The sequence below is a fragment of the Phoenix dactylifera genome, chromosome 4, assembly GCF_051530095.1.
Source record: "Phoenix dactylifera cultivar Ajwa chromosome 4, Ajwa_hap1_PhDact_Kaust_v1.1, whole genome shotgun sequence".
Taxonomy (NCBI): Eukaryota; Viridiplantae; Streptophyta; class Magnoliopsida; order Arecales; family Arecaceae; genus Phoenix; species Phoenix dactylifera.
This window is the reverse complement of record NC_143193.1, coordinates 48,942,858-48,962,528: the sequence shown is the minus strand read 5'-3', so window position 1 is coordinate 48,962,528 and position 19,671 is coordinate 48,942,858. Positions and strand designations below refer to the sequence as shown.

Here is a 19,671-nt window from a genome sequence, read left to right as displayed (position 1 = left end):
CGAATGTGGCTGTCATGAGCTACCCTCTAATTGACGATCACCATCGGCACAGACACCCACGGGAGAAAAAAAATCTCGTCAAATCTGTAACCGTGGATCCTTGATATAGCCACCAATTTTATTTGGCGAGCTGTTTTAGGGCTTGTGGTGGTGGTACATATCTGACAATGCATCAATCTGCCTTCCATCGGGGAAAATGCCTGCCGTGTAGGGACTCGCCTTCCTCGTGGGAAGTGCGTATGGTGTGGATGCTCAACAGTCAATGGGAATGACGTGAAGACTTCTTTCTAGAGGTCCAATGGACGGCCGAAAGCCCAAATTCATTAGGAGAAAGAAAGCGTGAGGACTTCAATTAGTAAATCCATTAAGAGAATGAAAAATATGGAGACCCCCGATCAGAAGGGGAAGGGTCGCACAGCATCTGGGCATTATATCCGCAAAATTGGCCACCGTGTGGAGATTCTCGACACAATTTGTTTTTTACTGATAATTGATCAGGGCTCCATGACGAGGATTATTACGCCATGCGTAATTTTGAAGATGAATTGCTAGAGGCAAACCGGACGGAGTCTTAATTCCCTGCAACCCAAAAAGCACACAAACCGGACCTGGCTGGTGCAAGCAAGGAACACCTTTGTCAAGTCAAATTTGGGCCCCAACCAGAGGTCAGCATACATCCATCCTGATCTCTGATACAAAAGGAGTAGGTCTCAAACATACTTCTAGTAATTGACCTGGGAAGTTAACTTGTTAAAGCCAGAGGGTATGTACAGGGTGTGTTCAAAAGACATAAACATAACACTATTGTCATACAATAATTAGTAATGGCAATAACAAAAATGATAAATTTACATTCCTCGCGGAATACAGACCTACAAAAGAAATTCAGCAAACCTTGTAAATTGTCACATCAATCTCGCTCTCACTGTATCTCAAGATTGCAAAGAAAATTACAAAATCATTTTAACTTTGTTATCTTTTCCCTTGTAAGAACATTGGGGCATCATCAAGGCAAACTGCAAAAGTGCAAACGAGTAAATTTTGTGCTAATGTATGAGAAAGAAAGGACCTTCAGCTAGCTGGATCAAATCACCAGAGATTCATGCCACGTTTGTGCACCTGAACTGCAACCTCTGCAAAAACAGGAAAAAATTAATCGAGAATTGAGAAAAGAAAAGAAATGGGGAACATCAGCTGGGCCATGCTTAATCTACACGATCATGAAACCCACACCATCCTACTCAATGCCTGAAATGCGCCTGTATATGTTGATGTGGGGCCATATTAGAGAGGATGAAGTTGGTGATTCATGTTGCAGTAGGTGGTTTTTACCTAGATGAGCGTGTATATATAGCATGTCTCTTTCTCCAGAATATAAAGTTGGCATCCATTCCCGACCCAAACATTCGATGTCATGCCCAAAACCAGTGTTTTTTGTGTCATAAAATTGCTCACGGCTTTTATATTTTCTGATCAAATTTGTTCAATCTTATTGTTAGCTATTTATCAGCATCCCAAGATTAGAAATCCTACCTCAAAAAGCTAACTTTCTTCATCCACCAGAATGGTTGCCTCTCTGCCGATTCCAAGATCCATTAAAGGAGCCATATCATCATTAAGCAATAGGGGTAATGGGGAACCCTGCCACAAACTCCACAGAAAGCTCAGCCATGCCATGCTCAGCAGTCAGATGATTGATTTTAAGTATCGCTAGAAGTTCATTCATCATAACGAGGTGAAGTTTTACATGCATTTATAAGGTTTGCAATTTCACATCCAGAAGGTAAACATGGCAGTATCTCGCCAACTATCAGCTATAACAGAGAGAACAGCTATAGACTGTTCAGTGAGATGAAACAAGGTCTAGATCTGTAACTCCATAAGCACATCGATCATGACTTTGAAGTTTGGAAGCTAACTCGAACTAGAAAAATAGAAAGGCTCAACCACTTCAAAACAAAAAGCATTACAGACAACTAAGGTCGGCGGAACCGGTATCGGACACCGTACCGGTTATCCGGTGGGATGAGTCAGTACGGACCAGCGTCGTGCCTATACCAACATAGTAGAAGAGGCAGGGGAGATGGAGAACGAGAGAGGAAAAGAGAGAGAGGAGGGAGAGGCCAAGGGAGAGCCAGTAGAGGGCCGAGCAACCGCCGCGCGAAGGAGGCGGAGGCTGGAGAGCCGCCGCGCGAAGGAGGCGGAGGCCGGAGAGCCTCCATGTGGAGGAGGTGGAGGCCGGAGAGCCGCGGAAAAAGGCTCCCTTCGGCCAATGTTTCAAACGAAACAGGGAACCAGAGCGAACGTTCAAAACATGGGCCGAAGGGAGCCCCTCTTCCGTGGCTCCCTCCGCATGGTGGCTCCCCAGCCTTTGCTGGCCGACCTCGACCTTCCTCTCCCTCCCTCCCTCCCTGCCTCTCTCTCTCTCTCTCTCTTCCTCTTTCCTTCGTCTTCTCCCCCTCCAGCGCCGATCTTGTTTTCGCCGCTGGAACCGTCTCGGTCCGCGGCCGGTACGGCTCGGGACGCCCCAAACCAGACGGTTCGGGACGGTTCTGCCGACCTTGCAGACAACTATATTTTAATGAAGCAGTCCATGTGATAAATGCAGCAATAGCATAATAACATCAAGTTGTGATGATAACCTACAAATTTCACTAATCTACTTCCAACATATGCAACATGTGCAGCTCAGGAGAATCCGCCGAAAATGAAAAGAAATAGAAGGAAAGAGAAGAGAAGGAAACAAGCTATCTCTATCATAATAGTGCAAGCTAAACACTGTATATACAAACCTCTTCTTGAAGAAATAATCTCAACTGGATTCCTTTCAGTTTGAAGAAACTCTCACATAGAACCTTTAACTTGCCAACCTATGGAGATCATGGGAAAATAGTTTCAAAGTTAAAATCACAAAATAAAGCATTATATATTAATCAAGAACGATATATATAAACCAGTGTTGCTGCAAAATGTAATTGGATTTCAAAGAATAGAAAACCAAGTCTGAGTTGCAACTTTTCACTAGTTGTATTTTACTCTCTCAGTTCAATATAGATTTGAGTGAAAAATTTTGTGAGTTTCAAGCTATGACCAGACATGTTCATAGGCTAGGTCTGGCTCGGGCCAGGCTTTGCCCAAAGGTCAACACTGTTTACTTAGGCCCCGACCTAGCCTTTGGGCCTACCTTACCCTTACTCAGACCTCAAGCTTCATGACCCTTTTTTTTAATTTTTTAAAACATGTCTATGATCCCATCAAGTTTACATATCAATAACAATTGACAATTAAGTCTACAAATAAACAAATAATACTAGAAAATAAATAAAAAAAATTCAACACACCCAGACTTTAATCCCCAAGCCCAAGCCCAAGCCCAAGCCCAGCCAGTTCACTAAACAGACCTATTTTCCAGGCTCCACCCAGCCCGCAAGACCTAAAACCTTAGACCCAAGCCCGCCCAAAAGGCTTTGGACTCGAGCGGGCCAGGCGTCCCATGAACAGCTCTAACCATGACATATTAGTTCTTTGGGTCTCACTTATGTGGAGGGATAGCAGGGTAGATGAGATGGAATGTTGTTTGTGGAATGTTGCTCCACTCCTGCATGCGTCTCACACCAAGGAAGAACTAAACATAACAAGGCCACCAGCATTATATGGATCAAAAATGCCCGCAAAAAGGATCCAGGTTCATAGATGGAGTTAAGGCAGACTTGTGGTAAAAGAACTAGATATATACAAGGAATCTCTGGAGTTGCACTAAGGTTAAAGTGATGTTGGACCAATTTAAGTGACGGTAGCTATCTAGCCTGTGCAGCATCAAGACAGCCCACCAATAACCTTACAGGCTTAAATTTGCATCAGCGAATCCAAAAAGATATGAGACTTTATAAAGCTCTAAATAGAAGAGTTTTGAACAAGCTTACTTTGACAGAGGATACTTCCCTTAATATATAAATGCAGTGGAATAATTAAGTTGGCTTGGATGACTTAGGTAAGAATTATTCATTACAGTGATGATTATACACACACACACACACATCTTAGCAACTAGAGCTAAGTCAAATAACAAAAACATGAAATTAGACTCTTTTGGGATTTCAATTATTTAGGACAAGTCAAATCTCCATGTGTAGCAGGAATCCACACCATGAGACCATGAATTGCTAGATTTTAAGATTACTCAACAGCTTCTGTAACCAAAATACTACCATTTGTTGCTAATGAAGCAATTTTCGGTCCAAGAATGCGTATGCGAAATGAGAAAACCTTCTGGATGCTGATAACCATAAATTTAGGGTTGAGTTAGTCCTGGGAAACATTTTTGCATGCTCAAGGAGAGTCCAAGTAGTTGGGAAACATTAGATTTTAGTAGTTTAACAACCGAGTGGTTAGACAGGGACCATTAATGCAAAATAAGCTACAAGTCCATGATATAATCTTCTGTTTTGCCTTCAGAGTTGTTCTCCGTAGCTGATGACATCTTGATAGGAAAAGGCTTTCATCCTCCCTTCAGTAAAGAGTTGCTTGAACAGACTATGACTAGGATTTTCTTTTACAGATTAGGGGTTTTGGAGATATAAAGACACCCTGGCCAAGTTAAAGGAAGATAACCTAAACACATTTAACAAAGGGAGCAAAAGAGAGATTGGAGATATTATAAGAATTTAGGTGAATAAGTTTTCAAAAATATCTCTTGCAAATACTCTTAAGGGACAAACGAATCTACAGGCTGGTGTTTGAGGGCAGAAGAATCTAGAGAATTTTAAAGTCTTCTTCTGAAAAAACAGCCAATTTATATTTTGTGAAATAATACTTACAAAAGCAACATCTTACATAGTAAAAGAAATGAAAAGAATTAATAATCTTCTTGTTTACTGCATTATTGCAAAATGAATAAAAAAGATTATTAATATGAAGATTACAAGGAAAGAAGCGAGGGAAAGATCTAAAAGGTGTATAGAACTCACAGAAATAGGGTCCATGTAGAAAGCAAGGAGACAATCTTGAACAAGGAAAGCCTTATGCAGATAAAACTTCCTAATAAGTGAGCAAAAGAATAGGGAAAGGAAAAGAGCTCTACACAATAAAGTGCAGGAGAAGGCGCCGGGGCGGGGGGGGCGGGGGCATAAGCTGAACATACTATTTCACATGCTGGACTGAAAATCATTGGATTTCTCAGTTCCATGGAAGAGGGGAACATAGGAAGAAAGATCTGAATGACTTCGAGTCTTTGAGACATGATTCAGAATATTAATTATTTCATCTCAGGGCCAGTTTGGATAATCCTGCTGGATGCATGGGACTGGGAAAGGGATTTTCAGTGTTAAAGGTACCAAGCCCAGCCCTGTCTATATCAACTAGACCTCTCCGAGCCCAGAAAAATAAGAACTCAGCAGGTTTTTTTTATCTTCCTTCACTGTTCGAACCTCTCCCCCAGCCAACCCCTTGCCCACCCTCTCTCCTCCCCCCATCTCACTGCCCCTCTCTCCCTTCTCCCCTCTCTCTTTCACTCTGACTTGGTGTTTCATGTCCCACGAGTCCTGCTGGAGGGCACAAGATTTATCCAAACAGGCCCTTAATTGGAAAGCTTTCTGTTCTGATAAAAATTCTGAAAATTCTAAAGCAAAAGGAGGTATGCAGGTAAAGCTTCACAAGTAAATGAATCGGTAACTTTAATCTGTACATTATGCTCTTTTAAGTTGAGTTACCTTGTTTGCATATTACTTGCAAGGAAAAAATCATAACTGGAATCTAACTTCATAATTACTCTGAGTCAGTATGCCCCTTAAGTTTTAAAGAAAAAAGAAAAAGAAAATAAAAACAACAAACATTTAAATGCTCACAAGAATTTGAAGAGGCATACATACAGTAGTTGAAGGTGGTATTTTTTTTTTCAAGGGCTGCTTCTCTCCAATGGAAGCTCCCACACATTTCAAGGTGACACCTGCCAGAAACAAAAAAGGCTAATTGTATTAAAATAATAACAATGACTCAATATATAACTATAAGTAATGCTTGAAATCATACAAAGAAGTCCAGAAGCCATTTTCTGCAGGCCTGATATTCCACAAGAAGGCTTCTCATCTTCGATGCCATGTAGTGCCTTAAGCTCGGCAAACCTGCATCACGAATTATTTGGGAGTTAGAGAATGCAACTGTCTCATGGGTTCATTCAGTGTGACAGTTACCAGTACAATAAAAAACTGAGAACAAAAGAGGCAAATATAGCATGCTAAAACTAGCATGACCTGATAGTGCTTACAGATCTCTCCCATGCACAATCTCCCTCTCCCTCCCCAAACCTTTTTTTAGCCAATTATATTGACAACTAGTTAGCAGATATTCATGCAGGCAACCCTCTTTTGCACCTAATGAGGTCATTACATATTTAACTATCATATGGTAAGGAAATTTTCCACACTTTGATTCTTTCAAGTCACTTAGTTTCATGTCAATATGATATCTTATCATCTCCCGTTCCTTCTTTTGAAGAAAGAAGATATCTTATCAAAGTTGCATAATAACTCAGATGATTAATAATGCACTACACAAAAAATTTAGCACATGTTCCTAGTACATATTCAATGACGTCTTGACCTATTCTGGCTTCTCTTTTTATAAATTTCAAGCATCTATAATATGTTATGTCGAGATAGAACTTGTAAATATTTGAAGTGAGCACGAACAGGTAATAAATTACCTAGGGTGAAGTTGCTTAATCTCCTCTGAATCATCTGACTGCATCTTGGCCATAACAAGACGGACATATCTGCAACAGTTGCTAAATTAGAAACCACTCAAACTAAAATACTTCTTGAAAGAAATTTTCAAAAGAAAGGTAAACATGCCGTAAATCACAGAAGAAATTCTGTGGAAATGGAATCCAGTCTGGTTTTAGGTCTTAAAGGATTTATAGATATTAAAACTGTTGAAGTTTAAAGGGAAGCTTGACATTGAGACTGTCATAGTGGAGATCTCGCCAACACTTGATAGAATCAAAAAAATGTCCCAGTCCATTTTGTACCATGACATGATCATACTGCGAGGCTGCCAAGATGATAAATTGGAGCATATCATGTATCAGGCTGCACAGTATACAAGCCTAATACCATTCATATATCGTAGTGACGTACTAGGATATTGACCGTGAACCTCAGCTAACTGTAGATATAAAGAGATCTGACAGTGCTGTACATCATTTGGAGTTTGGTCCAGTATTATGGTTCAATAGACTTAATGAGTTAAAGAAAAACTTGGCACTAAGAAATGCAGTAGCCTGTAAGATAAGACCTTATCATCTAAGATGCATGATAGCACCAATGCTCTATGTATTGGAGCATGTCATATATCAGCATGCATTGGAGGGTATCATACATACACACATAAATTATATAATGTCAAACACAAGCCACACATTATGGTATTGGTCCACATAGAAATTTATCAACTGATCATAAGCATTTAGAACCCAACAGAACTTCGAATAATCAACTGAAGATCAACTCACCGAATTTCTGATTCCTTCCGTTCACGTGGGCTAACCTGCATGGTTGCACATATAGTTTACATGAATTGCATGATGTAAATCATAATAGGTATTATGATACAAAAATACTGGTTTACAAAATTCAGAGCATACCTCACTCCCATTTAATATCTTGGCTTTCGCAAGACGTGCAACCAAAACAAATCTTGGTACACCACCTTGAGCTGGATCAACTATAGGATTCTCAGAAAGCCTGATGTCCTTCAATAAATGCCCAAGTGTTATTATCACAACCTCAGGATGAGCATGTGGCATGATGCCTACAACCTCCAATAGCTAAATAGGATTAATACTGCTTTAACCATGCTCCACGGCACAAAATTTTTCCTTATTAGAATACATTTACTTGAGGGGCTCAATTCAGATTCATAATTTTAGTTGAAAGAGCATCCCGGTAAAAAAAAAGTATCGAGTCCAACATTTAGCATATACCAGATGCATATGTGTTATGTAAAATATTATGTAGCCTTCTTTGGCAGCTGGAAATATTTAATCATATCATGCCTGTTGCTTCGAACTCAACTTCATAATACCATAGAAATGTAGAATGCTTGTTATGTGTCAGACTGAAAGAAGTATGAGAGTTCTACTTAGGATTGTAGGCACACTACTTCTGGCATGTCATATATCCTACAAGGCTACGACAACCCAATCCCTGGTTCATTAAACACCAACCATACATGTATTCCTCTATTTCAAAAAACCTATAGAAAGTAACAATCTTGGCTAAATTGGTGGCAGGTCTCTCGCTGCCTGTTTAAACCGGTGGCGGACTCCTTGGCACTTGTTGACCTATACTTGGTAAACTTGTGGCAGGTTCCCTGCCACCCATTTAAACTGAAGGCAGGCTTTCTGCCACCTGCTACCAACAAGCCTTTCCCATTCCTCCCCTTTTTTCAAAATTTCAACTCTAACAATCCCCTTTACCAAACTCATGGCAGGACAGCACAATGGGCAAAGGACACTGGTGCCAAGGTCCCTGCCACTAGTTTAACTAGTGGCAAAGCCTTTGCCTCCAGTTTAACCTGAATTTGATTAGTGAAGTTATGTTGGATTTTGCTTGAAATTCAAATCCAATGACCTTATCCATGACTTTGGGCTACTACTATAAACACCCCACTAACCCCTTGCTCCTATGGATCCACCATCAACTCCAAAGAAGCTCAGAAAGATCAGGAGAATGTGTCAGTCATCCTGGAGTGCTAGTGAAGCACAGATGTGCCGAAGAGGATTTCGAGGTCACCCACCCATCAGAGACAAAGTCTAAGCCTAGGGCCAATGTGTGATAAATGACAACGATCCGAGGAGGGACTCTCTCTTCCCTTCTCCTTTTTCTTCTTGCCATTCACTTAGGATAGATTCTGCATCTAAATTAGTTTCATTTTACCACCCTATCTTGTTCCTTTTCTGGCGATTTTTAATAAGGGAGGTATAGTGGCAACACTATTTTCCTCCCTGACGTTCTCCCAAGTGTCACAAGAATCAGTTTGCGCATGCACAATCATTTCTTTTGTTTCATTTACTACATTGCAGTCCCAATTGAAGTTCCACCCTTTTAAAGGTCACAAGGAAATCCCTGGTAAAGCATACACTGGGATAGGAGAAAAATCCACATTTACATCTCTTGCAAACTAACAAGGAGGTTTCTAGGTAGCCAGCTCAATCAGGTGGCGATCACGAGTACTCAGGTGCATTGCTCAGATCAGGTGCACAGATTCAAGTACCATATTATACAGCAGAACCCCCTATAAGCTGGAGACAATGCGATTGATTCCCACAATGACGTATCCAACACAAGGTTTCATAAGTCCTAAACATAAGTTAAATATGTGCAGTATCAATTAAAAAGCAGGAATGGAAGTGGATTCAAGTGCAAAATCAGAAAATAGAGTCCTATAAAATGATATAAAGCAAAATCTACTAAATTGCTAAAAATACTCATATAAGCAGCAATTAAATTTAAAAATCAAACTGATTGGTACTTGTAACAATATTACTTACTATTAATTTTGGATATGGAGAAATTGCAAATAAGCATTTATTTTTATATGGAGCTATGCAGCAGAAGCTAGGGATAGAGGCATTTGTAAAGCTAGGGAACATCTGGAAGTAGTGGCAGGATGGTAACGAGCAAAGAAGCCATTTTTTGCAATTAAGAATAAACAATTAAATGGTTTTTCTAGCAACAGGAGTCAGCCAGGCCCATGATATTACCTACCCAAGGGGGCTGGATGTACAAACATGCATTCCACTGAGTTACATGGTAATATTGAGATAATGATGCACAACATGGACACGCATGTTCAGATGGTCAAATCCTTAATGTCCACTTAAAACATCTAACTGGTGAGTTTGAACGCTATCATTCACTGTTTTCATATGAAAGCACGGCAACCCAATTACCTCAGTCCATAAATGTGTATAGTAAATAGTAGCAAGCGTGGATTTTAACGCTGTACAAATTCCTTACCTGCTGGACATGACCAGCTATGCTGAAGTATTCTTACACATGCTGTTTTAGAACAAACTTCCTAAAACTAGTAAGATGCTCTTACATATGCTGTTTTAGAACAAACTTCCTAAAAAGGAAAATTAACTAGTAAGATGTCCAGCTGTTTATGGTACAAGCAGCCGAATGCATATCCCGCTAATATCAAGGCAACAAGAAATTCATACAATATAGAGCATTTCCCTGCATCATCTTTACATAGGCAATGAACGAAAGAATAAAAAAAAGCAGCAGCAGTAGTAGGTAATTACATCCAAGCTTCAATATAGAATTAACTGACAAAATAATAAAAACAGTTCTTTAAGAAGTTGGGCTCACCATCAAGCTAGGGAAAGAGTTTAGTGAATCTATAGATGCCAAGTCTTCGATCTCATTACATCCTGAAGTGTGTTGCATTGAAATGGTTAGTCAAGACAAAAACATATTAGCTGCTCATAAAGAATATCGTACAATTACCTAAACGAAGGCAGTATAAAGTTTCAAAGAGACTACAACAATTATCCAAAAATCCCTAAACTTATTACCTAAGTGGACCTTGAAATTTACCTAGAAGAAGGCACTGCAAATTCTCAAAAGGCCTCCAAGATGTATCTTGCATATAATAATTATTCGGTGTTCCTGGGCATGGATGATTAGCAGGGTAGTATATATGCTTCAGTTTATTCTTGTTCAAATGAAGCTGCTCCAAGCTGAAGCCAAAATCAAAACATTATGATTTCCTGAGGGCCCTAAAGAATCATATAGGCTGATATAACTAGATATGGGAATTTTTAACATGTCATTGTATATACCTTCTTAGGTAAGATAACTTCAGAATTTCATCCCATGAATCAATACAGTTGTCTTCCAAGTTTATAAGCCGCAAGTTATCAAATCCTTGAACAAAGGCAGTCACTGGTACAGAAGGTGCAGGCTGCATGACAAACATGACTCTAGTGAGTCTTTTCTGCATATAGCCAAGTAGCTTTCACATGGAAATGGCATCATGCACCAAAATGCAGCTAAGCATAATAGCGAATCACTTCATTGACTATTTAGGAAGAATGGAGGAAAATGCTTACATAATACATTTTCCTGTGCGCACAATCTGTGCACAATGATATGAACCTTTGAATCTTCTCATAGGGAATCAAAAGCCATCATTCTTCAAGGTTATGAAATCGCATTTGCAGTTAATTGAGATGACTTTTTTTAAAGCAATTAGAATTTAAATGAAAAGCCAATTTATACATGAATACTTGACTAAAGATGATTTATAACTTGACAGGTCACCTAATAATCCAGAGGAACTACTAATGAGGGAAAGAACTACTCCTAACCTTCTTATTTGACTAAGATATAACAGTGTAGAAGTACGAAAAAAAATATTTGGAAAGAACTCATTACTGAATAGATTGTAATTGTTAGTATCATCTCTGAAGTTCAAAACATTGAGTACTATTACAGCCAAAGAGGATCTCAGTGCTAACCATGATTGTCCTTAACTTATTTGCCATTAAATGGAGCTCTTCAACTGCAGGAAGTGACTCTTTAAGTATTTCAACCTGTTGCCAACCAAATCAAAAATAGTTTGCAATCTGGCAAGAAGAAAAACAGTTGCAAACATGAATAAGACAGATTATGAAGTATCACCTCTTTCCATGCCATGCCACAGTTATTGAGAACCAAAGTACGAATTATTTTAAGTAAAGGAAGTTCCTCTACATCATGCTCCATGAAATTGTTTGTTAAATTAAGGACTCCAAGTGCTGGTAAGGCATCACAAAGGGAACCAATGTCCTGCAAAATAGCAGAACCATAACATTAACATAATTGACAAGATGGTTACTGAACAAGTATATAATATATATTTCCATCTTAATTTTAAATGTATTAGCTACATGGAGTTATTTTTCTTTTCATGTCAAAAATATTATAGAAACACTGAGTAAATGATTCTTGTCAAGAAAAACATAATAGAAATACAGAGTAAATGATCCCATGATAATTCATCTTTCAATGTCATTCGAAATCATGATCCATGAATTAAAGAAAAGCAAGAATGTTGCATGCAATTTAATTAGTTCATGCATAATTACCGTGCCATGCATAATACCAGTTCATGCAAATTTAAAAGTTATCAAACAAAAGAAAGAACATATATACCCTCATGATTATACTTTACTGGTGCTTTTGTTTCTGATCTTTCAGTCAAACAAGAGGTCATTAACAGTTACTCTAGGATTTTTTTAGTATAAAACAGTATAGTTGTATGTGTTTATATTCCCTCATGCCATAAGCTTATATTCCCCAGCACTTCTCCTAAACTACAAAATAGATATTCTGACAAATTAGAGGCTACGATTAACAAAACCCAGTTTTGTTAGTGGAAAATTGAAATTTCTACTGGATTTCTTATCAACTAATTTATTTTTATTTATTGGACATACTTGGTTGGATCAAAATAATCAAAATTCTCCAGATATAATGATCAAACATCTGGTAGTAGAAAATGATCTAACTCTAAGTTTAGCTTCCTCAGAAGTTAGAATACTGTTGCAATTTAACTTCAGTCATGCTAGTGATTTGGATCACATTTAGGTGTCCAGCAATTATTTGGAATCATATAAAATAACTTAGTTTATTTTAGTAAAAGTTGTTCCATAAGCATTTCTTGCTAGCATGCTTGATTCATTGATGTTTTGCTACTACAAGATATAATTTTGCGGTACTTAATGACAGGAAAATACTGCAAGCATTTAACTTATAAAATTAAGTTGTCATGTTGTGATCCTTTGGTTCTTGGATCATCTAATTGCTCGTAACCATGATGCTTTTCATGGACGCAATTGTAAAAAATAATATAGTACAGCATTTTAGGATGACTTCAAAGCAAGAATTGGAAATGTCAGCTATACCAGCTAGTACTTAACACATAGGACGGGTGCTGGTGCTACTAAGACCAGTATGTCTTAGTTTGGTCAAAGCCCGAACTGCCCAATCAAGGTGGATTATACTTGAATCCAAGGTTCGTTGAACCGGTATCAAGATCCGTATGGGTTAGCGACCGGTACAGTTCGATACCGATTCGGATTGGACCGAACCAAACTGGGACCGAACCAAGAGTGCTGGTTCACGGACCGGTATGCCCTAATTTATACTTTTTTATAGTTATCTCTCTTTTCAAACTTTTTTATAAATTTAAGCCTAATTTGATGTTTTTTGTTGTTTTCTTGATGTCTTTTTGATGTTTTTTTTTATGTTTCTATGATCTCGGTATAAGCTAGATGATGCATTTTATTGCTTCAAAATTATACAAATCATAAAACGAACAACATAAAATATTCTCAAATCAAGATACAATCAATTACTAAAGTCCAACAAACATATAAAATGATATCTAAAATCAAGTCGAGTGGTGATGCCTTTCGTAGATATCCGAATCATCACCATAATTCAGTTACCCTTGGCTCTTCCTTCGGATAGCCTGAATCGGTGCTGTAGATTTTTTGAAAAAAAAAGGACGTCCTGAATCCACTCCTGAATCGGTTCCGATCGGGTCGGCTCGATTTGGGTTGAACCGGCCGGGTTGGCTCGATTCGGGCTAAACCGGCCGGTTCGGTTTGATTAGCAATCCTTGCTTGAATCCATGGTTTGCTGAACCTGTACTGGATGTCATACCAGCTGGTGATCAGTTTGAAATAGTACAAGTTCGTTCCATGCTGTTCCAGGACGTATCGAAAATAAGGAGAGGAAGGGGGAGGGAGAAAAGGAGAGAGAAAGAGGAGGGAGGAAGAGGGAGGGCGTACCAACTGTCACGATGATATCGGGGATGGGATCGATCCGTCTCTTGGAAGATAATTGACTCGAGATAATTGATTTGGATGGGGGGATGTGGGCGGCGGATTTCGCCATCAGCGAGTGGGTGATGAATTTGACGATGCAGAAGAGGGCTGGCAAGAAGCGAGGGGGTCAGAGACTTTGGAGGCATCACAAGGTGGGGTGCAGGGCAGGGGAGACCAATTGCGAAGTTTGAGGGGGCAGGGGAGACCCATTGCAAGGTGGGAGGGGTGTGGAGCGAACCATCGCGAGCGAATAACCAAGCAAGCCTTTTTTATGGCCGAATCGGGCCAATTTTATAAGGTTTTATAACTGAATCGGGTTGGTTTATAAGATTTTATAATTGAATCGAAGCAAACCATTCGAACTTGGCATCGGTTCGATTCAGTACAAGCCGAACAGCCCGATTCAAGTTGCTTCGGCAATCATTCCTTGTATTTATCCTAGACCTTCAAAACCCACTTTTTTTACATGTGTGTGTGTTTCCATCATTTAAAGTGGAAACAACCAGGGAGAGAGAGTTTGGAGGTAAGAAAAATGACGAACAACAAAGTTGGAGCTCAAAACACCTAATTTGGGACTGGAAGCAAGCTTCTAGGGGATCTTTGAATTACATTTCAATTGTTGATGCCTACACAGGTTTTTATTTTTTAGTGTATTTTTAGTCGCAAGTTATGTTATAAACTAGGAAGAAAAAATATTTCGCTGTAGATTGAATATGATGGCTAGGAGCTAGGGTATTTATAACAATACACTTATCATATTTCAGTAAAAAACGTAGAATTAAAACAATAATGCAAAAGAGAAAAAAAAATTGGAAGCCAAAATAAACCATGCAAGGGTGTCAGTCAATACCCTTTAACAATATAATGTGCAATATGGTGGTATACCATATTGGCAGGCCATTGTTATACCCCCATACCTTGATATTTGAATCCTTGCTTCAATGCTTCGAATACAGAAGCCTTGAATTATCTTTTATGAAGAGACACATCTAGACCTAGTCTAGGCACTTTAAATTATGGCGATTAACATTTACAAGGTTTTTAATGGTTGTAATTAGTAAACAAAGAATTAAAGTAAAGAATAGAACTTAATTTCCAATTGACACTACCTAGAACGAACAAAATGCCTTTTTCTGCCGCTATGGGTTTACTGATTTTGTATATTCAATTTTTAATTGTTCACAATCTTGAAAAATGAAGTTATTACGGTCTATAATTGTGGAAAAAAATTAAACACAGCTACTTATTTATGGCATAAAAAGAAACTAAAAGGAACATAAGAGGTCTTAGAAAGGAGAAAAACAAGTATTCATAAGACAAACTTATTTAAAGATGAAACTCTTTCATTGTCATCAAAGTCTGAGCTGGTGAAATTTCATGACAAGCAAGGTTAGGTGCTAAAAAGCAGTGATATTCAGTGTTCTCAAGAAAAACATACTTGCCATTTTGAAAGTAGGTTTCCTGTCAAATCGAGCTCTTCAAGATCTGAAACAAAAGCAAAATATTCATTAATGATAGCAAAGGTTTAACATAAACAACAAACTGCAAGATGCTATTGCAAAAGTTGTAGAGAAATGTGCAATACAAAATTTAGATGTACAGATGAATTGTGTCATGATAAAGCTATCTCAGGCAAAAAATCCAGTAGAATAATGACAGCAAATAAAAGAAAAATATTTGAGATTCCATCCCAAGGATATGGAAGGAGATGATACCGTCAGCTGTTTTATATAGATTTATAGAAGGATTTGAGGCGAAGAGATACATTTGACTCAAATATGATTTCTGCCTTAAGCTTCTTCAATAACTTAAAGTGCAATTGTCACCCTCAACCCTGAGAAACAACCAATCAATGTTTTGTAACTTTGAAATACTTTGCCATTGAAGTGAATTAACCAAGATAAGTTTTCTAGTTGACTTTCTGATAGTTTATGAATGTGTTGATTCACTGATAAATCAAGAGTATATTAACACTGAAATAGGGTGCCCATGTGATTTTATAAAACAAATTGGGTATGGAACAAGTGGATTAGTAAATGATAAAGATTAGAACATTTGCCAGGATATTGTCTTCCCTTTTCTTTTTAATCTTCAAGGTCTATGAAAAGTTTTATCATTTTATTTTGATGGAATTTTAAAATGATTGTGGGTGCCTTTTATCTGTCATGGTGCACAAATGGCTACTTTATTAGACACATAGAACAACTTTTTTAATAGTGTTTCAGAAAGGTTTAGCATTCACAGGCCGTATAATGTTTTGTCTCTGACATCCAAATTGATTAATTTCTGCATCTTTGGTTGGAAAAATATTCAATGTTTTGTCACTTAAAAAAAAAAAAAACATTTATTAGGATTTTGATTTCAAGCAAGGATAACTGTATGCATGTTTGCCACTTTTTGATCTTTCTTTCTTTGCATAAATAACAGGACTTTAGTGGTACAGTAGTTCTCAACTTCATTTAATTATCCCCCAATCATTTTAACCAGTCATTGGCATTTTACCAGCCTCACTGACCTGTACAACATGTTAACTGATCAAATTAGACACGCGGACAATGTGCACCCTTGTAAATCATTTAAGTACATACCACTTTGAACATGACAAGAATGTGGGTCAACCTGGATCATTGAATTTCATTACCCTTCATATGTCTTAGAAATGTTATAACATACCAAATAATTGTTGAGGGTTCAAAATTCTGATCTCTAAGTTCATATGTTGGATAAGCTATCTAGCATCCATACAAGTTTTTGCCTAACAAAAACAAAAGAGGCAACATGGAGCTAGTTATCTTGCTCATCAAAACAATGCATATTGACGAGATTTAAAACACTCTTGATCATCTTGAGATTTGTGAAATTTAACATTATATTAAAGTGATAAATAAAACCAGTCTTACAAGTATGTCCTGCAATTAAGAGTAGAAACCCAGTGGAACAGAAAATTTACTCGGGACTAGAGCATTGATCTCATGCGAAGGTTCAACAAAGCTGACTCCCAAATAAGAAACTGATGCCCCTCGCAACTCCTCGAAGTGTTTTAACTTCTCTTGAACTTTATTTTTTCCCACAAGTTGTATGGATACACGTTTGTTGCTAGTTGAAAGAACATACATTTCATCTGCATAATTAATCATATACATAATTACAATGTAAGTTCTGAAACAGGTAAGAGTTAATACATATCCAGAATATAAAGAAAAAAATAAACATCAAATAGAAAGTATAGGAAAAATGAAGTTTATAGACTAGGAAATTAGAATGAACAGTTTAAAGACATTTGAATTTGGATTCTTAAAATTCCAGACAATGCTGAATTTTTTCATACTCACAAAATTTTACCAACAAGACATAACATTAAGCAAACACTTTGTCAGCTCTTCTACAATCAAGCTAATGTTGCTATTTCTTTAGTCAACAGAAAGATTACAAGAAAGATTTTCTTGAAACCTAGTTATATTTGCATCAATTCAAGATCCTAGTATAAACTTTCTAGCATATTTAAAGAAATTAAAAATGCCGCTGGTAAGAACCTCCTTCTATACTACGAGGTGACACCTTCGCGACCAAATCCAACACTATTGATGACATCTCAGGAACCTATCGGTGCAAAAGATAGGCCCTAAACCCCATAGATAGCGTTTTTCCACGCGCATTGCGCGTTCCATCACTTTTCTAGAACTCAGAAATCTAGCCGAAAATCTTCAAAAATAAATTAGAAGAATTTTTTTTTATTTTCTTGTTTTGTTTACTCTAGTTCGATCTTACCCTCTTCTTCCTTGGTGGAATCTCCTCGGTACCGGAGATGGAGCGCCTCGATGAATGAGATCCCGGCGCTTAGGTTCTTGGGGCGGACGAACGAGGCCGACCTCTCGCCGGCGGCCGCGAAGTACCGGACCCCGTTGACGGAACCGTCGTGCTTCCCTTCGCCGTCATCCCAGTCGACGCCCACCCATTCCCCGACGTGCCCCTCCACTTCTCCCACGTACCGCACCGTCCCCGTCCGCCGGGGATTGCCGATGGCGTGGACCCTCTGGCCAACCCGAAACCCGGCATCCTCCGCCGCCGGCGAAGCCCCATCGTTCCCATTTGGACCGGAGGCCGGGAGCTTCTCGGAGGATTCGTCCATGCCGCGCGCGTCCTCAACTAGGGTTTTGCGAGATGAACGGAGAAGGCCGGCCAGTTCAATTTTTTTAACTAAGAAGAGAAAAGAAAAGGTTACAAAAAGCGGCCTTCTTGATGTCGGTAGTCAGTAGTCACTAGTCAGTATGCCTGCCTTTGTATATATGGTCGGTTCTAGGAATCAACCTCCATTACAACGCACATGCAAAACATTACGGCCCGCTTGGCATTGCCAAGCCAAAAAAAAAAAAACCCGTTTACGGTGAAATCCTTAGAGTTTGTTTTAAAATATTTATAATTTTTAGTGACGAATAATTTTATTGCTTAATACAAGTAATAAATTACATAAGTTTAGTGCAAATGTTGTCTTCAATATTAAAATTTATACAGTATTTTAGTAATTTAGGAGATAAAAACAAATTGTTTATTCTTAATTCAAATCTGCATGTCATTTAATGCAAATAATGCTAAGGAGTGCCTAATTTGTATAGGGTCATTTGGTTGAGATGGGTCGGATTAAGGTAATCCGATGATGGCTAAAAATTGTTTATCTAAAAAATAATTAAGAAGGAAAATAAATTTTATTATATTTGATTGGTGAAAAATTATTCGAAAAATAGCATCGAAAAAAGATTACTATATTTGGTTAGAAGTAATTTTATATGGAAATATTGTCAAATTTCTAAGAAGATCAATGAATAAACAATTCGGGTAATAATATTTTTTTCTTAGTCCATTTGTTAGCCATTTATGGCCCACTTATATAAACCCCATTAACATTAGCTATTTCAAATATTGAAATATATTTACATAAATTAATAAATATTAGTAAATTAACTATACATATATTAGAAAATATATTTCTTATTATAAATAAATTTTAGTATGTTTTGATATATAAATAAATATATTAATTATCAATAAATATTATGTTAGATCTACTGATAATTAATAAATGTTTGCTTAATTATTGATAATAATTAATATTTATTGATAAAACTATAATCAATGGATTAGTATATAATATTTATTAATATAATTAATTTAAATTATATTAATATAATTAATATAATATAAGTAAGGGTATTTTCGTTAAGAAATTATATTTTGAGTTACCTCCACTTGATAATCCAGTGTAGGAAAATAAATACCATTCCCTGGTGGTATTTGTTTTATTTTTTTATTAAGAAAATAGATATAGGATTTACCATTTATTTTATCATCTCTCCCGTTCACTTTTCGTACCAAACATGATAATCTGATATGGAATTTATTTTTTCATTTAGGATTATCCCTAACCAAATAGGTTCCTAATATAAGAAGATTAGTGTAACTTAGGAAAATTGATGGGCTGCAGGGATTTGTTAAATTTTGAGTTATTAGGTCAACCAAAAAACCTTTTCATGTGCGTTAGTAGTGACCTTAAGCATTTTCTTTAATATAATATTGATTTGTTCAAAAACAACGACATAAACAAAAAACACTCATATGAACCCATCATTATCAGTATCATATTTGATAATAGCTGTTCGTACAATAATTTTATTAGCAAAAAAAATCCTGGACTAGGAAAGAAATAGTTATTTTATTTTCTTCTTTTATAACCTATAATAGCATTAATGTTTTTGCAAGATGGACTTTATCTGTGCTTTTTAATGTTATTGACATTT

The 19,671-nt window shown here is 37.5% G+C and overlaps 1 protein-coding gene across 23 annotated transcripts; it reads right to left on the bottom strand.

The window, feature by feature from the left end:
• Positions 1-777: 777 nt before the first annotated feature.
• On the bottom strand, positions 778-18,134 carry PFI (tubulin folding cofactor E / Pfifferling (PFI)). 23 transcript variants are annotated; one of them, XR_015977311.2, is made up of 17 exons: positions 17,648-18,134; positions 16,830-17,000; positions 15,318-15,364; positions 11,688-11,834; positions 11,525-11,599; positions 10,847-10,968; positions 10,602-10,744; positions 10,374-10,435; positions 7,640-7,813; positions 7,508-7,542; positions 6,701-6,769; positions 6,028-6,119; positions 5,844-5,944; positions 2,793-2,870; positions 1,534-1,641; positions 1,070-1,133; positions 778-872 (listed from the first exon to the last, which is right to left on the bottom strand). XR_015977311.2 is itself a non-coding variant. In XM_088720321.2 (17 exons), exons 1-15 carry the CDS (start codon positions 18,006-18,008, stop codon positions 1,543-1,545), a joined length of 1,710 nt encoding a protein of 569 aa, XP_088576447.1. In that variant the 5' UTR covers positions 18,009-18,134; the 3' UTR covers positions 778-1,016; positions 1,094-1,133; positions 1,534-1,542. The 23 variants fall into 23 exon arrangements, 14 of the variants coding, with proteins under 14 accessions (XP_088576447.1, XP_008775742.3, XP_088576442.1 ...); XR_015977312.2 differs by having other exon boundaries at positions 5,868-5,944; XR_015977313.2 differs by having other exon boundaries at positions 7,640-7,747.
• Positions 18,135-19,671: the final 1,537 nt, after the last annotated feature.